Raw genomic sequence first — 16,791 nt, 5'->3', positions numbered from 1 at the left:
TTAATGGAAATATGAGATACCGTATAATATACCTCCCAAATGCAAACAATCTAATCATCTCATCTTGATTAATGATGCAATTTGATATTTACAATGTACATGCATATTCAACATAATGAATACCTAAGCTGCAGTCAGAATTTATCTGGATGTATTTAATTTAGACAATCACTTAATTAAATTCATTAAAAGCAAGCTAACAATATGGGCTTAAATGGTTCCGTGTTGTTGAAATCAGCAAGGTATGACAACAGATAGAATTACATATCGCCTTGACACACACATTGCATTTTCAGTTAGAAATATCAGACAAGGAAATACTTTCATTAACTTCAAATATCGGAGAGGATATTCGCTCCCTGAAATACACGACTTTCTATAATTAACTCCTTGACGCTCTTAGTTTGCGATCTCCGCATCCAGACAAAGAATAGAATTATAGGGCACTTGTGTGGTAATTTTCTAGTGCCAGCTGAACAGAAACCGTCTACACATATAGCAGACACAGCCAATTTCATACAAATAATTAAATCACTGAACCTTCTCCCAAGATGCACTACTGGTCGCTTAAACATGGTAGCCAGGGGGTATTCTCACTTAGAGCTACTTTGAAGAATTTGATAAAAAGGCATGTCCGTTGTCGTCGTAGGAATTATCCGTAATGAATATATCTCTCATTTCAAATGTATGTCCTGTCAGTCAGTGGCAAAACTACATTCTACCACGGTTATTGCAAAAATCAAACGAATGCCGTGGCCATTATTCTACGATATACCTTCATACGTAATAAATTGATTCTCATCTCGCTTGCACTTTACTAATGCAACAATAAATTCGATAACTGATAATTCAATTTTCTAATCATAAAAATCAATCAATCAATGTAAAACAAATTCATAAATGACCGAAGAACATTCGTCATTCAGTCAATCAATAGGCGATACACACTTTTTTTGGCACGCTGTTTTTTGCTATATTTAATTCTAAAACTTCATACTTATTTCGGATTTCAAACATTTCGGTTGAGCATCACTGAAGAGACATTATTTGTCGAAATGCGCATCTGGTGCATCAAAATTGGTACGTATAAGTTTTACATTATGACCCCATGGTCGAGGCCTCTGCTGGTGGACTGTTAGTCCCCGAGGGTCTCTACAGCCCAGTAGCTAAGTACTTCGTTACTAGCTTGAAAATACGGATGTATATTTAATTGCTGTTATAAAATTTAGAAATTCATTTCAAAATTAAGGATTATCTCCCTCATGCATAGCTCTTATTTGGCTCAACTTTTTTGGCACGCTGTTTTTGGCTATATTTAGCTCTAAAACTTCATAGTTATTTCGGATTTCAATCATTTCGGTTGAGCATCACTGAAGAGACATTATTTGTCGAAATGCGCATCTGGTGCATCAAAATTGGTACCGTATAAGTTTTACATGTAAACATGGTGATACACACAAGTTTTTCTTGAACTATGTATTCAAAGCAATTGACATAGTCCGTTAATATAAAACTAAATATTTGAAATATTTTTTATTCAAAATAAATTTAGAATACCCCTACCATCTCACCTTCCTCGTCAGCAAAAAGCAATGTAACTGTCATGACGTCACAGTGACCTAATTCGTAGCTACATGTATATAGGAAAACGATCGACTGTATATTTCAGAGCCGTACTAAGTGGAATAGAAATGAATTAAATTTCTTGTATTTGTGTATGTTGCAGGATCTTGGTCTCGAAATGTTGTTTGAAATATAAATGTCGCGGCGTTGAAACGTTTCAAAACAACATTTCTCGACCTCGGAGGTTATCCTGCAACATACACGAAAACGCGATCATTTTTCTTAATCATATGGTACATACTGACGTCACAATTGAATAGTAAATTAATGTTTCAGTTTATTTGATTTCATGTAGGCCAAACGGTACATTATAGTAAGTATACACACACAATAAGATTTGACTAATACGAAAAGGTGTGCTGCAAGTACAATGGTCGAAGACTCAAAATTTCTTTAATGATGTGACAAAAAATTATGTAGAAAATTCGTCATTATTTTAAGTGCAAACATATCATAACGAATAGAAAAATAAAAGATTGTAACGTTGAACTAGCCTTGGGAGTTTAAAAAAAAAAAAGCATCAAAACTACCATTTATATAAGAACACTTGAGTGGTTTTCAATAATGTATTAAGGTATCGAATATTATTCAAACATGAATGCACTAATGCAATAAGAAAATGTTAAGAGTATCATCATAAGTGAAGAAAAAACTAATAACATGTTATAGATGTAAGTGATTAGAAATTCAAGTTTAATTCTGCCCATTGATTTTTTAAACACGTAACAAACGATCACCAATGCGGTTTTCATTCAAGTTTTAGGTCTATTTGGTGTCCTTATGCAGCTATCATTGGCGGGTATAAAGTGGACTTAGTGGGCGCATCCCCGCCTCCGGAAATTTTTCAAAGTTTAATGCAGGCATGTGTCCTTTATCAGAATACAAATTAAATCCTCGATTTTTAAATAGCATACATAATGTTGATCAATTAACTAACATATCGTGTACTTTTTGTTTTTGTTTTTGAAAAGAATATCATCATAAAATGCCATTTCTTCAAATTGCATTGTGGATCTCACCGTTTATATGCCAGTTTAGGTTTCAATATTGGATATCAATGTGTGCCGTTAAAAATTACTAGTCTTTTAATCAGCCGGTGTTCCTCAAAAGATCTTAAACTTACAAACACTAGAACACGTATATCGAGGGAGTTCAGAGAAAACATTGATAATAACAAAACATGTCCACAATAAATTGATACATGTACAATGTACTAGTAGCAATCTTCATAAAAAAAAACTCGTGCAGATGTACACGCTGACTCCCCGATACTATTGGCTATGTCTAGTCTGTCCAGCTAGTGACAATTCTTGGATCAATAAATTGCTTGGATTGAAAAAAAAAATATCTGCGACAAACCTTTTTTCCGCATTTCAGTCTGATTTGTGTTTTTCAACCATTGTAATTCCTTTAAAGCATCTTCATATGTTTTGAATTTAGCAGGTTATGGATTTTTTTCTGCAATGATTGCTATCTTCATCACCCGATAAAACAACAAAGAAAGACATTTCATTGTTTATATTGTTCTGTATTTTTGAAAATATAAACTACATTTGTAGATTTAAGTACTAAAATATCATATCATTTACCCATTTGGAACAGTATTGACCTTGACGACGCTCTATATTTGGTAATGAATACGCGAACCTAAAATTAACTGTTTCCAACTAGTTTGCAACAAACATGTATTCATTGTAGTAGATGAAAGCAGTGTCAATTTCAAAACAAATACAGTACAAGAAAAAAGATTAAGTAAATGTAAATATTTTGAGTAATTGTCAAGCTCATTTCAGAAACACATATCGTGTCTCTATCTTGCTTAAAGTTTACTCCGTGCCCGTTTATAGCCCAACAATGCTCCCCCAGGGATTCAGATTGTCACCATTTCTGAAATCCATCCCAGTAGACAAACTTTCAAAGAAAAGACAACAACCAGACTGTTTGAGTGTACGTCATTCGGTGAAGACAGACATTGATGTAAGACTCAATATTAACTTAGAAATTACAGAAACAAGTCAATAAATTTCTGCACAAATTAACTACTTTGACGAGAAAATGTTAGATCCGTTGATCAGAAATGCAATCCATTCTGAATATACATGGAACTTTGCAGAACAAGACTTCCACAGATGGCACGTGACCAAAATCAACAGCAGGCTGCACTTACATGAAGATTGGTGATTCTTTTCAAGATATTCTCGTGGGGATCCGGGTTAAAATAGGTATTCATTACCCCATGCTTGTTGTAAGAGGCGACTAAATGGTATCGTCCTTTGGATGAGACCACAAAAACCGAGGCCCCATGTCACAGCAGGTGTGGCACGATAAAGATCCCTCCCCGCTCAAAGGCCGTAAGCGCCGAGCATAGGCTTAAATTTTGCAACCCTTCACCTGCAGTGGTGACGTCTCCTTATGAGTGAAATATTCTCGAGAGGGACGTTAATCAATAGGGGGTGACCCGCGACCCCCACCCCCAGCGAGAGGAGGTCACCCCCTCCTGTACCTACCCCCACGTTATCAGTTTCATCACACGTGCCTACACATTGAAACAGTCCTAGCTACGCCCCTGGAAACGATACTTTGGTCCATACAGGTTCAGTACTTACTAGTAGCAATATCTATTAACTTACAAAAGGTTCAATGTACATGTAATGCCAGTGGGATGGGAATCGCTGGTTCTTAAGATTTTCTAAATAAATAAATATCAAGCTTTACGAATCTCTGTCTGAAAGAGAATATTTTCAAATCTGTTGCTAAAACTTATTGTGACACCTGTTCCGTACACATGTTGTTAAGATACATAAGATTAGCCAGCCTGAATTAAAATTGGTTGAATTGTCGAAATTCATTTCATGGCGGTCCCTTGCAAGCATGAGGAACAGACATGGTGTTGTTTTGTTAGGTAACAAATACAGTATATCGTAGGTACCGTAAATAATGAGATTTTACCAATCCTTTAGCGTTAAGACATGGAAGAACATAGGACTCAATTCTTGAAGTGAAATGGGTTTTAGACACAAAATCATTTAAGTGAGTGCGCCACGTGTTTATTTTGCTCTTGATGAAGGACACGATGCCATTATAGGAATGCTGAAATCATCACTTATACGGACCTCGTGGTGTCATTATCGAGGATAAACATTTGCTCTCTTTGCTGCATGTTCAAAACTAGCCTTTTCCCATGCAAACTCAATAAATCCCATTTGAGAGATTCGTTATGTGGGGAATTGTCTTGTAATTGGACAACGGTGCGTCTCCAGAGGCCACAAAACTGAACTGATTGTGAAACAGAGCACGAGACTCATACTTTCGTGACAGGGACTTGTCACTTGCAAAGTGTAGCATTGTTTTCTTTTTTGATATATATTTGCATAAAGTAACGAAATCTATATGAAATTCATTATCAGGATATTAGTTTTACATACCTAAATGTAATGCAAATAGACTAACATATATATAGCTTCTTCAATCCTGGGCTGTATTGTATACCAGCATCTTCGGGATTGATCAGACCAGATAATTTAATGAGCTGAAACCCGCGTACATGTTGTCGTGTTTAAGTATGACGAGGTGGGGATATGTTATCTTCATGACAAATACGATTAAAGTAGTCTGAAGATCTAAAACGGAAGAAAAACGATTATTGGAGTTTCTCAGCTGCACATTTTGTTCCACAGAAACGGCAGATTTACTCCCCTGGGGGTGAAGACTGACGAAACCACACTTTTGTATCACAAGAAAACTTCGAATGCATCTTTCAAGACGCAGGTGTTTTTTAAGTATAAAACAGTAACGATCGTTTCCCGTGGGCATCTACTTACTTAAGACAACGACAGATAAAAGCTAACTGGTTCTGTTTGAAAATTATTTGTTGTGACATAATGCATTCAACAGGGACTGGGCACAAATCAGTAGGTTTTCCCTACAGAACCATTGCTAAAATAGACGTATTATATAGACACAATGTCTAATAGGATTTACTACAGTAAAACTTTTTACCCTTGCATCTGCCATGATAAAAGCTTTGATAGTCTTTTTAAAAAGCGCTCCAATACTTCGATCTAATAGGAAAAAAGCTTTAAAACTTTGATATATTATGATGAAAACTTTGATACACCTGAATGTCCTTTTTAAAAGATACTTGGGAATGAACTTTTACGTTTAACTGATTAGTGATGTACAGTTTCATAGAGGCCATGCTTTAAGAGCTTGTATACGAGAAAACCATGCAAAATGTGGCAGAAGCAAGATTTTCGCATCAACAACATATTATGTGTGTAATAATGTGCATTAATATCAAATACTTTGTCCTATTTTTCCCGGAAATGTATTCACAGGATATAGGGATCTACAGCCATGTTATAATAGCACTTTCGTTCTGACAAAAGGGTAAAATTATGTACATTTATATTAATCTATCTTATCTATCTGTCTATCTATCTATCAATATATATATATATATATGTATATATATATATATATATATATATATATGTATATATATATATATATATATATATATATATATATATATATATATATATAAAGCACAGAAATAGCAATGAACTCTTAAATGAACATAACTGCCCTAAGTGAAGAAATATTTAATATAAAGCACAGAAAATTTCACTTTATTTGAATACCCACTTCCGCCCCTACCCTGGGTTGACCTCACGACCTGCGGAACCAAATATCCTAGCAGCATGTAACCAGCGTATATATATTTTACCATTTCGATTTCACAATTTTGACTGCTTATTGAACATTGATTTTTAAAACTTTTCAAAATTGGTATAATTTTTACATCAACTGGACACAACGTTCGTACTTATTCAGTGGGACTCCAATATTTTACTTGCCTTTACGTACAGAGAGGTCACAAATTTGGCATGATTCCAGATTTTGGTAAATTGCAGAAAATCACCTAGTAGTTAAAAAGTAATCAAAATTACTTTCAACAAATAGAGAAATACTATAGTTATGATACCAAAAATCTGTTTTTGGACTCTCAGTCATAGTCATGTATTAGTAAATGTACTTCAAATTGAGCGTGTCATTATACTATTTAGAGCGTTCATTTTCCGTAGCTACATAAACATGTTTTTCTCGCATGGTCCGTGGTTTTTTGTTTGTTGGTTTGTTGGTTGGTTTTTTAATTAAATTATGATCAGATGATCAGACACATAGATCAATCATTTTTTGTTGTTATGCAGGGTCCTGGTTGTCATAGTGACAAATTACAAAATTTGAAGAAATAACGGGTTTGGCTGATTCAGCCAAAGAGACGTGATCGAAATAATTCTCGATTTTCTTTTCTGATAAATGATTGTCCAATTTTCTAATGATGAACTAAGTATTGACAGTCCAAACTCTAGCAAAGTCAATGACCTTAAGAAACTGCATTAGCATACAGTACCGTCAGTCAAAGCTTACAATATCCACATCTTTGTTGTTGGCAAAATAGTGAAAGGTGTAAATATTGATATGTTGAATCCTAACCTATGGTTAAAGATCTAGTGCGAATGAAATGATTACACAAATCACTGGTAGTTATGTAAATTATTGACGAAAGAAGGATATCCAACAAAGTTTTCCGGTAAACATTACTTTGAGAACACTTTGTGCAAAATTATTCTATGTCTTTGTTATTTGGTTCTGTCCTCATTACTTAGCGCACAAATGTAATGCTCGATTTTTTCATAAATCATTAGTTCAAACTTTGCAAATTTGAGGGTGGGGGTGGGGGGTCTACATCCATGCATGCTCATCAAACTTTGCAAATTTGAGGGTGGGGGGTCTACATCCATGCATGCTCATATTCCCCATATGGATTGGATATAGGTGCAATGCATGCCCTCTTCTCTTTGATTTCCCAAACACCTAAGCATTCTTGATGATTACCAATGTCCAGGAAAGAACACAATTATCAATGATAAAATGTATGCCCACTATTCTACCGTATATCAGGATTAAAGTACTCAAGTACATTTTAGACTACACAGATTAAATGGTTAGAGATTACTTTATTATATTCATAAATACTGTAATGTCTTTTACAGATATCACATACACATGCTCAAATCACATTTCGTGTTGATCTCTTGGAATCATTGCGACGATAATATTTCACAACATTGCTAATATTTTGTACCTTCTATGTATGAAAAGTGCATCAAAGGGGAGGTAATTCCAGCATTTATTTTTTTCATATAAGAAAGTAGATTGTTGGGATTTGTCTATTAGAAATTGTTATATTTATCAATAAGATTAAAATTCTAAAAAGATAATGTATTTAATACCACACAAATTATAAACTTTTAACCTTTTAAAAGATAATTTGAAATATTTTTTGTCATTTATAAAATTTGTTTGCAATGAACCACCAAAAGTCCAAACTTGATATTAAAAAAAATATCTTACTTGTATATATCTGGGTTTTGTCATTTAGTATTACTCATTTTAAATGTGATTTATGTGGTACTTTTGCAACAACATCTATTTGAAAATTGACAATATAACAAAATATTCAAAAGTTGGACATAATGCCAAGGTATAGGCCCAATCTAATGTCTATATGAGCATTAAGAATGCCAATCTTAATTCCTCCATAAATGAAAAACACCCTTGAAAATTATTTCTTTTCATATATCTTCAAAATCAATTTGCATTTTGAAAAAATAAAATAAAACTCTAATACGATTTGTTTTTATATTTAAAGGCCAACCCACAAGTAAATACATAATGCATTGTTCCTAAAAATAGAAAAGACAAATCGAAATTTTAACCGTAAATCATAAATATTCCAACCAGGTACAGTGTATATGAACTCAAATGATATAAATGATTATAATTGAAACTGATCATGAAGAACAAAAATTTCTTCATTTTTATTATATTTTACATGGTTTTCTCTTAGACAAACTCTTAACATAAAATTTTAAAGACTCAATGCGTTGACACTGTAGTAGAAACTGAAATAATAGCATTCATTCACTTTGGTAAAATCCTTTTGATTCCCTTTGACGATTGTATTAACAATTATAGTAATTACTTCAATTTACTACAGTCAAAATATCGTTAAGTTCATTTACTATAGCAAAAACCCTAATATTTAGATTTACTAGTCAAAACAATGGCAAGTCCATGTCCCACAAATATTTTGATTCACTACAGTCAAAATATATCGTAGTCTGAGTTGATTTAATACAGTCGAAATATAGTCATGTTCATTTACTATAGAAAAAAACCAATACCTTGATTTACCACAGTTAAAACATGGGATCGTTCAATAACCTTATTACTTTGATTAAATACAGTCAAAATATCGACGCGTTCATTTACTTCAGAAAATTAACTCCCAATATTTGATTTACTACAGTCAAAATTTCGATGAATAAAACGACAATGCTTTGGTTTACGACAGTCAAAATTTTGATATGTTTATTTGTTACAGAAGATAAAACGACAATGATTTGGTTTATGGCAGTTACATGTGTAAAATGTCGATATGTTTGTTTTCTATAGATTGATTGATTGATTGGTGTTTCCCGCCACACTCAACAATTTTTCAGTTATTTGGTAGCGCCCAGTTTTTTATTGGTGGAAGAGAGAACCCAGATACCATGTACCTGGGAAGAGACCACCGACCTTCCGAAAGTAAACTTTCTCACTTAGAAGGATTCGAACCTGCGCCGACCAGAGGTGAGAGGTCGTGTAATTTTGAGCGCGATGCTGCTCTAACCACTCGGCCACGAAGGCTTTTCTGGAAATAAAACGACAATGGCTTGGTTTACTATTGCAAAAGCTTCAAAACTTTGAATCACTACACTAGAAAGTTCAATACTTGTATTTGATATTGTAAAACATAGAGGTTACAAAGTCATTACAGTTTACTACGCTTAATTATCGTGGTATGGTTTTCAAGATAAATAGTCAACCTTTCAAACTCCGTTTGACGAATTCTGGAACTACAGCGCACTCTTCTTAACGTTGATAATTCTAAACACGCAAAGATGCATTCAATGGAAACGAATAGATACACAAGTATGTATTACATGGAATAGATATACAAGTATGTATTACATGGAATAGATATACAAGTATGTATTACATGGAATAGATATACAAGTATGTATTACATGGAATACATGCAGTATCAACTTGCTGGTATGACGATGCTATTTTTTGAGCATGGGGAAAAAAAACCCAAAACAACCCGTCAATTTTTTCTGCACTTTCAACTAATGACATGTTATCAAGTTTGATAAATTCCTCATTTGGAATCAAAATCGTATGGCTGGTCACATACATTGTATACCACAAAGCCGATTGAATATACTGGACTTGTTTCGGGGTTTTTTCAATTCAATCCGAAGAAATTAGTCAAGTATACTCAATCGTCATTGTGATATTTTTATTATGCTACTACTTATGTACATTTTTCTATACTTGACTCTGGATTATGAATATATTTGATATACAGTATTTTGTATATTTATTGCGTCATTTACATAATAAATGACAAGTTTCAATTCATTTCATGTCGAGTTTTTCCTGCCTCAACCCCCCCCCCCCCAAAAAAGTCCCCTTAGCAATGTTTCTGACGTTTGAACATAAATAAGTTATTATTGACAAATAATAGCCTTTATGTGACAGAGTGTATGATGTATTATGAGTTTGCTTTTTCTTACAAAGCTATTTTATCTGGTAATTGTTTTCTGTACAATTATATGTTTCTAATGTTACAGCAACAACAATTTTTTCCTTGCATCACATGTGCGTTCCTTCGTCTTTTCATGCGAAACATTTGTATGCGAATTTCATATAAGAATCATGAATAGGTACATGTAAAGATAAGAGAGAGAGAGAGAGAGAGAGAGAGAGAGAGAGAGAGAGAGAGAGGCGTTAAAAACCTGTGTATATATAGTGTAACTTATTTATATTGAGCTGCTGGGTGCTATATAAGCAGGGGTACTGAAGGGCCTACTCTAACCCGGATCCCCACGGGACGCTTATCTATTTGATTTTAAGTACATACATGTACTGTACATGTGTATGTAATATCCAGCATTGGCGAAAAGGACCAAAATAATGCGCATGAACACTAAAATGCATTGTAGCGTCACGGCTTCAGCAGGGTGTACCGATATTTACACCAGGTTCTTAACCAATCAAAACTCGTCTTGCAAGTTACATACGAAATAACGTAGTTGTATCTCGCATGTAATATGTTCACTTTTATAAGTTTTAAAGGAACAAAATTTTGTGATTATCATGTTGCAAGATGACGCAGCCATATTACTATTCACAAAAATGAACGACTTCATTTTCTTTTTAGATGAACAAATGCGAATATATCCAAAGAAATCTTTCTAGAAATGCAAAAACGCATAAGGGAAAAGAGTACCAATTCATTTCCCATAGACCTCAATGCTAACCTTTGGCCCTCTCACTAATTAACTATATTAATTTTAAACTGATGACCGCAAACATTTCAAAATTCATTCCAAGTGTTGATAAAAAGCGACAAAAATTATATAGGGTCCCGTGCCTTTTATAGGCCACATTTGTACTTTTTTACAACACATAGCAATCTGCAGTAAATTACACCCTTCATTTTAAGCACACCCCTACCATGGTAATTTCCTCAGTCATTTTTCGATTTTGTGCGATAATTTTTCATCCCGACAATTAATTTGAGCCTCTATAATATTTCTTTCAATTCCAAATAATTTCACTCTTGATATTAGCCGATCACGCAACACCTAGACATTTATACCTCCGCTCAATCTTGGGTAAGGTAAACTGCGTCCGGTTACGCGTGCGTGGGGTTTGGTACTCTCATTTTATAAACCACAAGTCGAATTATACTTCACTGTCTGATATTGCCCTGGGTTCTCTGTCTATGGAATTGATCAACCCAATATTTAGGTAGACTGTCTACACCAAAAACTAATAAACTACTGCGTATTTACGAAGACCTTGCAGAAGACGACTCGGGGCTTGATAGTGATGTATGATTGTGAAATAAGAGGATTACGTAAGTACCACAGATTTCAGATCAGTTGTATCTGAACTTTGTTGATTTATTTTGGTTTTACTTTAACGTTCTTTTAAGCTTACCATTGTTACGTGACTGAGTAATCGTTTCTTACTTAAATAAAAACTCTTTTAAAAGCTGTATGGTCCGATGTTCACTTATTTTTCAAAGCTCAGTTTCAAAACGTATTAACTTTTCCTTAATTACATGCTTGAAAACATTTACATATAAAGGAAAATAGTGAAAAGATTATTTAAAAAGAAGAATTAATAGGAACCCATAAATACATTTGCCGCTCGTGATGGGATCTCTTGCGCATGCGTATCATATTCGATTCAAATAAAGAAGCGTGGAGTCCAGTATATGCATGGATCATATTCAGTTAATTCGCAACTTTGTTTTTTCCTTCGTTGTTCAAACGTATGATCTAATCTTTTAGGACTGGTGTCATTTCTCGCTGATTCGAAGTCACATCTCTTACGTGTCTATAAATAGCCCCACACGCATGGCAGTAATCCCAACATGACGTACATAACTCGGACGCAATTGTCTAAATTAGGTTTGAAAGAGCGCAAAACAACAAAGATATTTAGGAATTACTAAAAAGGTATATGATAGTTTTATTTCTCTTGAACAAAAATGTGAAACACTTACGGCACGGTATTTTAGTAATAAAATACACCGCTTTAATTTACACAAATAAGACCACCGATGATCTTACCTCTGGAAGTCTGAGTTGGACACGTGACTGTCACATGATCTTCTGAATATGCATTAGAAATGCCCGAGTGACGGTTGTTTGTAAATACCGATTTCAAACCAACTGACTCTGGTTAATACAGATGAAATAATGCATGATATGTCGTACAGCCTCATACATATGTGCAGGTGCGTGTTATGATTTAACAGTGCTTTTACAAGGTGGAGAAAATTTGTCGAAAGTCGGACCATACAGTTTTAAGTATAACACGATCATTCACTCACGGTAATTCATCTTAAGTAATCTTGTGATGTAAAAAGCTGAATATGATAATTTAGTAAAATTATCAAGTAACGAAAACCTTAAAATATCAAATATATTTTTTCAAGCGTCAGTTGTTTTGATTTTAAAACTAGGACGATAACTTTGATCGTTTTGTACCATTTAAAAAAATGAATAAGCAAACGAAGCATTTCTTATTTGCGTCGTTTTCCATCAGATAGATAATCACTTTTGCTGCTTGTTTTTCCTTTGAAGGATATGATTTATTTTTCTGCTATAGAACTGTTTCTTGGGGCATACTCACGTCCACATATGTAGTAATAATGCATGTAAATCACGGTTACGAATACGCTTTTAATTATATGTTTTTGTAATGTAGTATAGTACAAGCGAGCACTTTTTGTCATAAGTTTAAATTTCCTAATAGGCCTATCTTTATTAGGCCATTTTTAGGATCACTAACATTTTCGTTATAAATAACATGCATTAGACAGTTGTCGCATGCATTCTTCATCAAAATAAGAAGGGGGAAAACCTTGTCGTAGAAAGTCAAAGGTCACCTGAAGGAGACTGAATAATAGTACCGCCCTAATTCATATCATTTACAGTGTAATGTTAAATGTTCATATATTCACTGTGTCATATTGTAAGTATGGAATCTACCAGTTAATATACAAAGTTAATATAAAGAAATATATAATTTTTTGTGACATTTCACTTCTAATTCACTTGTATTCTATCTCGTTGCCACAAAAAAAAAAAACCTTGGGGTATGTTACCATGTGTGTTTTAGAGTTTGCATATTTTGATATACTGCTACTGCCGTAAGCGCTAAGCATAGGTCTAAAATTTGTGGTACTTCTCCTGTACCTGGTGACGTCTCATTAGGAGTGAAAAATTCTCAACGGAACGTAAAACAAACCAGGGAGATAAAAGAATCTGGAACTATCCGGAATCGAACCCCTGACCCTTATCATACTAATTAGGTTATCTAACCACTGAACTGCCAAGGTCGATATACAAAACATGATATTACTACAGTATGAAATTTAAGCCTATTTCGGAAATCCTACAAAGACTCTTCATATCAGGAATTAAGATGAAAAAAAAAAATTAAGAAAATGCGTATGTCCGGATTTTTTTTCCCATATTCACCGGCGTGCTGAGATTAAGAATAATAGAATAGAATTGAGAAACAACTTATTAATAATGTGTGATGTCTTAAGGATGGACTCTTTTTCATTCGGCGTGCTGAAATGTGATATCTTGTATAAAACGAAAGCAAGTGTCGCGACTCTCGTTTTAGTGTGAAGGTTATTCCAAGGTCATACATTTCCAATACTATATAAAATCCATTAGAGGAAACATGATACATATTTGTGACTTATTACCAACTATTTTTTTTTTATTTACAGCACAATAGATGCGTTTGTCTGTTTGTAAATTAAAGTAAACTAATAGACCATTCAAATATATGGTACACGTAGGTTGAATTTCCTCTGGTAATTGTATATCTTTTTTTTTTTTTTTTTTTTTTTTTTTATCTTTTTTTCTTTTTGCGCTGATCCTTCGTTTTCTATCGCTTAATTTTTTTTGGTTAAGTTTTCATGAAATAATACTGATGTAGAGAAGTACATAAATAGGGTTATCTGATCATATACAAAAGAGACAATGATTTTCTCCTTTTTTTTGTCCTTCATAAAAAGTTAGGGTACACATTGGAAATGGTACCAAGTTAAATATGTAATGTAAATTAACGACACTGTCACTGTTACCAGTTACGACTTATTGAGCAGAGTATTGAAAATATCTTCATGTTGTAATTTTGTTCTACTGCTGACAAAAGTCAGTACTATCTGGGGGGTTTTCCAAATGAGGAATAACGTTACATTTCACTATGCACAGTCGTTGAATCGACTGAAAATATATCCCCTATAATATTCAAGTTCCATATACTCCATTTTAGAGTTAAACGTTACAACATTACGTAAGTAAGAGTAGTGTGGCTTATTGATCCACACGTTTCATAATTCAAGAAAATGCATGCACATATGACGTATATCATTTAATTTCTCTGAATGTCAACGAAAATCTATCCTTCAGTTTTTCTTATGTCGAAAGTCTTTTCGGTTAAATTACGGTTTACATAGATACGTGTAGATATATTTACATTTTGTATTCAAAATTTTCATGTCGCAAGATTTGACTTTCGTCGCATTTAAACTAAAATAAATACGCAAAATAGTTCCTTTAAAACATATTTAAATTAATTTTGGGCCTGAAAATAATTGATTTTACAAAAGAATTAACTATCTCGTGACATGCGATATGTTCTTTAAGCAGACTAAAGGTAGATACACTTAGGGATATATGTAATATTAAACAATGTAGATACATGTAGCTTTAATAATGTGTTAATGTTAAGCCACGTGTCTACCACGTGGAAGCGATATGATAATGCATATACTTTTTTATCATGTGAAGTAATCAAGACACTTTTTCCATGTTTAAAATAAGATAAAAGAAAGTAGAGCGAGAGAGAGAGAGAGAGAGAGAGAGAGAGAGAGAGAGAGAGGAACCAAAGGAATACTTTTTTCTGTATATGACTGATTTTCGTTGTATTCATACTATTTTTAAAAAGCATAATTGTTAACCATTCCGATTTGTTGCCAAGTCTCTTTAAATGTCACGGCTAATGTTGGTAAGATAAGATGAGGTATTCTTCACCACCTCCATACGAGTAGGGAGTAAATGTGATAAACAGTTGTAACGAAATCCAATTAATACACGACAAATGTCAATCATATTTACATAGGATATCAATTGAATTGTAGTATTAGACAAGTCCGTAAATAAGATATTTTAGTTACATTCTGCTGTCAAAAATAAACAATTTACGGATTTTATAAACAGAGATACATTGTTTCCATTTTTCAAAAGCTATTAATATTTGCTAGCCTTGTATTTTTTGTATAACCTACTAAAGTGATAAATTGTTTTTCCACGGTTTGATGTTTCGATTGAACATATTCGTCAAAATTCAGGATATTCAAAATGTTTTCAAGGAAATGTTAAGATGCAAACCATAAAGATTTTTTTGTACCCTTTCACCATTTTCACAATCAATTAATAGAGAAATATAGATGGATGTGTCATATCGCAATTTTAGAATTTGTTCAGTGGGTGTAAATACAAAACAAAAAATACAATATGACAACTAGTTGTCATATTGTAATTTTTTATTTACACCCTCCCAATAAATTCAAAAATTGAATTATGACAAATTATTAGACAGAATGATAGATTTATGTAAATTTATTTTAGATATTATCACCTCTATTATCTTTTATAAAAGTGTGATAAATAAAAACCTATAGGGGTGATTTGATGTTTCAGGGAATAGTTTAAAAAGTATAACACACCTGTGCAAATTAGGTGTACTCACCTGCGCAAGAAAAATCCAGATCCAGAATACGTGCATGACTGTCCGCTCTGCGCACTGACACAGGAATAGGACATCTGTTCAAACGTCGGGATCGATATCCTGGCCTCAAGGAATGAAGTGCAACACATCAGCTAGACCATTTTCATTGTCATAAGATAGAGCGCCAACAGTATTCCTATTTATAGGATTTGTTACTACAATATCGTGTGTAATGGGTTTTGTTTTTGGTTTGTCTTTTTTTTTTGTTTTTTAAATTTTTAAAAATCTCTAGCATTTCAGATTCCATTTCCAATGAAGCTTGTTTAATGATGAGGTGGTTTCAATCTGCCTACTGTACGTGTCACACGTGTTATAGTATGCAGGAAAATAAGTATCGCTGTATTAAAAGTAAAAACAAATACGTCAGATACGGGGAAAGTACAGCATTTTTATCGGGGAACGATATATTGCTAACTCAATACATTTATAGATTATAGCTGTGTAACTCAATCCTGTCAATACAAACATTCTATAAGTATTAAACAGCAATGTGCGTCTCTTACCAGACTCAAAACGTCATTTTGGTATTCTCCAGGAATTCATCACGAAAAAACAAAATCTGAACTTGATCTGTAACATGACAGGGTAAAGCAACGTACGGAAAAAGTGAGCATTACGAAAGCAAAAAAAAAAAAAAAAAATATGCGGAAAACTGATTTGCTA

At 33.5% G+C, this 16,791-nt stretch overlaps 1 protein-coding gene across 1 annotated transcript in view; it reads right to left on the bottom strand.

Moving 5' to 3' along the window:
- Positions 1–16,296, bottom strand: part of LOC125666392 (calcitonin gene-related peptide type 1 receptor-like) — a 38,985-nt gene extending 22,689 nt beyond the window's left edge. The window contains exon 1 of the mRNA XM_056152076.1: positions 16,090–16,296. Coding sequence (XP_056008051.1) covers positions 16,090–16,125 — 36 coding nt within the window. The 5' untranslated portion in view covers positions 16,126–16,296. The remainder of the gene's footprint in view (positions 1–16,089) is intronic.
- Positions 16,297–16,791: the final 495 nt, after the last annotated feature.

The sequence above is a fragment of the Ostrea edulis genome, chromosome 10 (assembly GCF_947568905.1).
Source record: "Ostrea edulis chromosome 10, xbOstEdul1.1, whole genome shotgun sequence".
NCBI lineage: Eukaryota > Metazoa > Mollusca > Bivalvia > Ostreida > Ostreidae > Ostrea > Ostrea edulis.
The sequence above is the reverse complement of the archived record's forward strand: the minus strand, read 5'-3'. Positions and strand labels throughout refer to the sequence as shown.